At 73.1% G+C, this 350-nt stretch overlaps 1 protein-coding gene across 1 annotated transcript in view; it reads right to left on the reverse strand.

Annotated features, from left to right (window-relative positions):
• The window catches only part of OTUD7A (OTU deubiquitinase 7A), a 28,756-nt gene that overhangs the window by 1,527 nt on the left and 26,879 nt on the right, over window positions 1-350 (reverse strand). The window contains exon 13 of the mRNA XM_027767795.1: window positions 8-326. Coding sequence (XP_027623596.1) covers window positions 8-326 — 319 coding nt within the window. The remainder of the gene's footprint in view (window positions 1-7; window positions 327-350) is intronic.

Genomic DNA, 350 nt, shown 5'->3' on the forward strand with positions numbered 1-350 from the left:
GCCGGGCGGTCCTGGCGCCGGGCGGTCCCCCGGCCGTGCGCCGAGCTGGCGCGGCTGCCCCGGCCGTGCACCAGGCCGCCCAGGCCGCCCATGTTCCGCTTGAGCTTGGTGCCCAGCGTCTTGCTCAGGCTGCCCAGCTTGTTGGCCACGGAGTCCGCGCGCGTCTTGTCCTTCTCCTTGCGCTGCTTTTCCCTGTCCTTGTCCTTGCCGTTCTTGCCGTTGGAGTTGCTGCACACCGAGTCGCGGTCCGAGTCCAGCGAGTCGGCCAGGGACTGCACGTCCTCCCCCGCCGAGGCCGTGGGCGACTCTGGCTGCGCCAGCGGCGCCTGCGGCGGGAAGGGCCGGGTGGG

This window comes from Tupaia chinensis, unplaced genomic scaffold, assembly GCF_000334495.1.
Source record: "Tupaia chinensis unplaced genomic scaffold, TupChi_1.0 Scaffold144682_1, whole genome shotgun sequence".
Classification (NCBI taxonomy): Eukaryota; Metazoa; Chordata; class Mammalia; order Scandentia; family Tupaiidae; genus Tupaia; species Tupaia belangeri.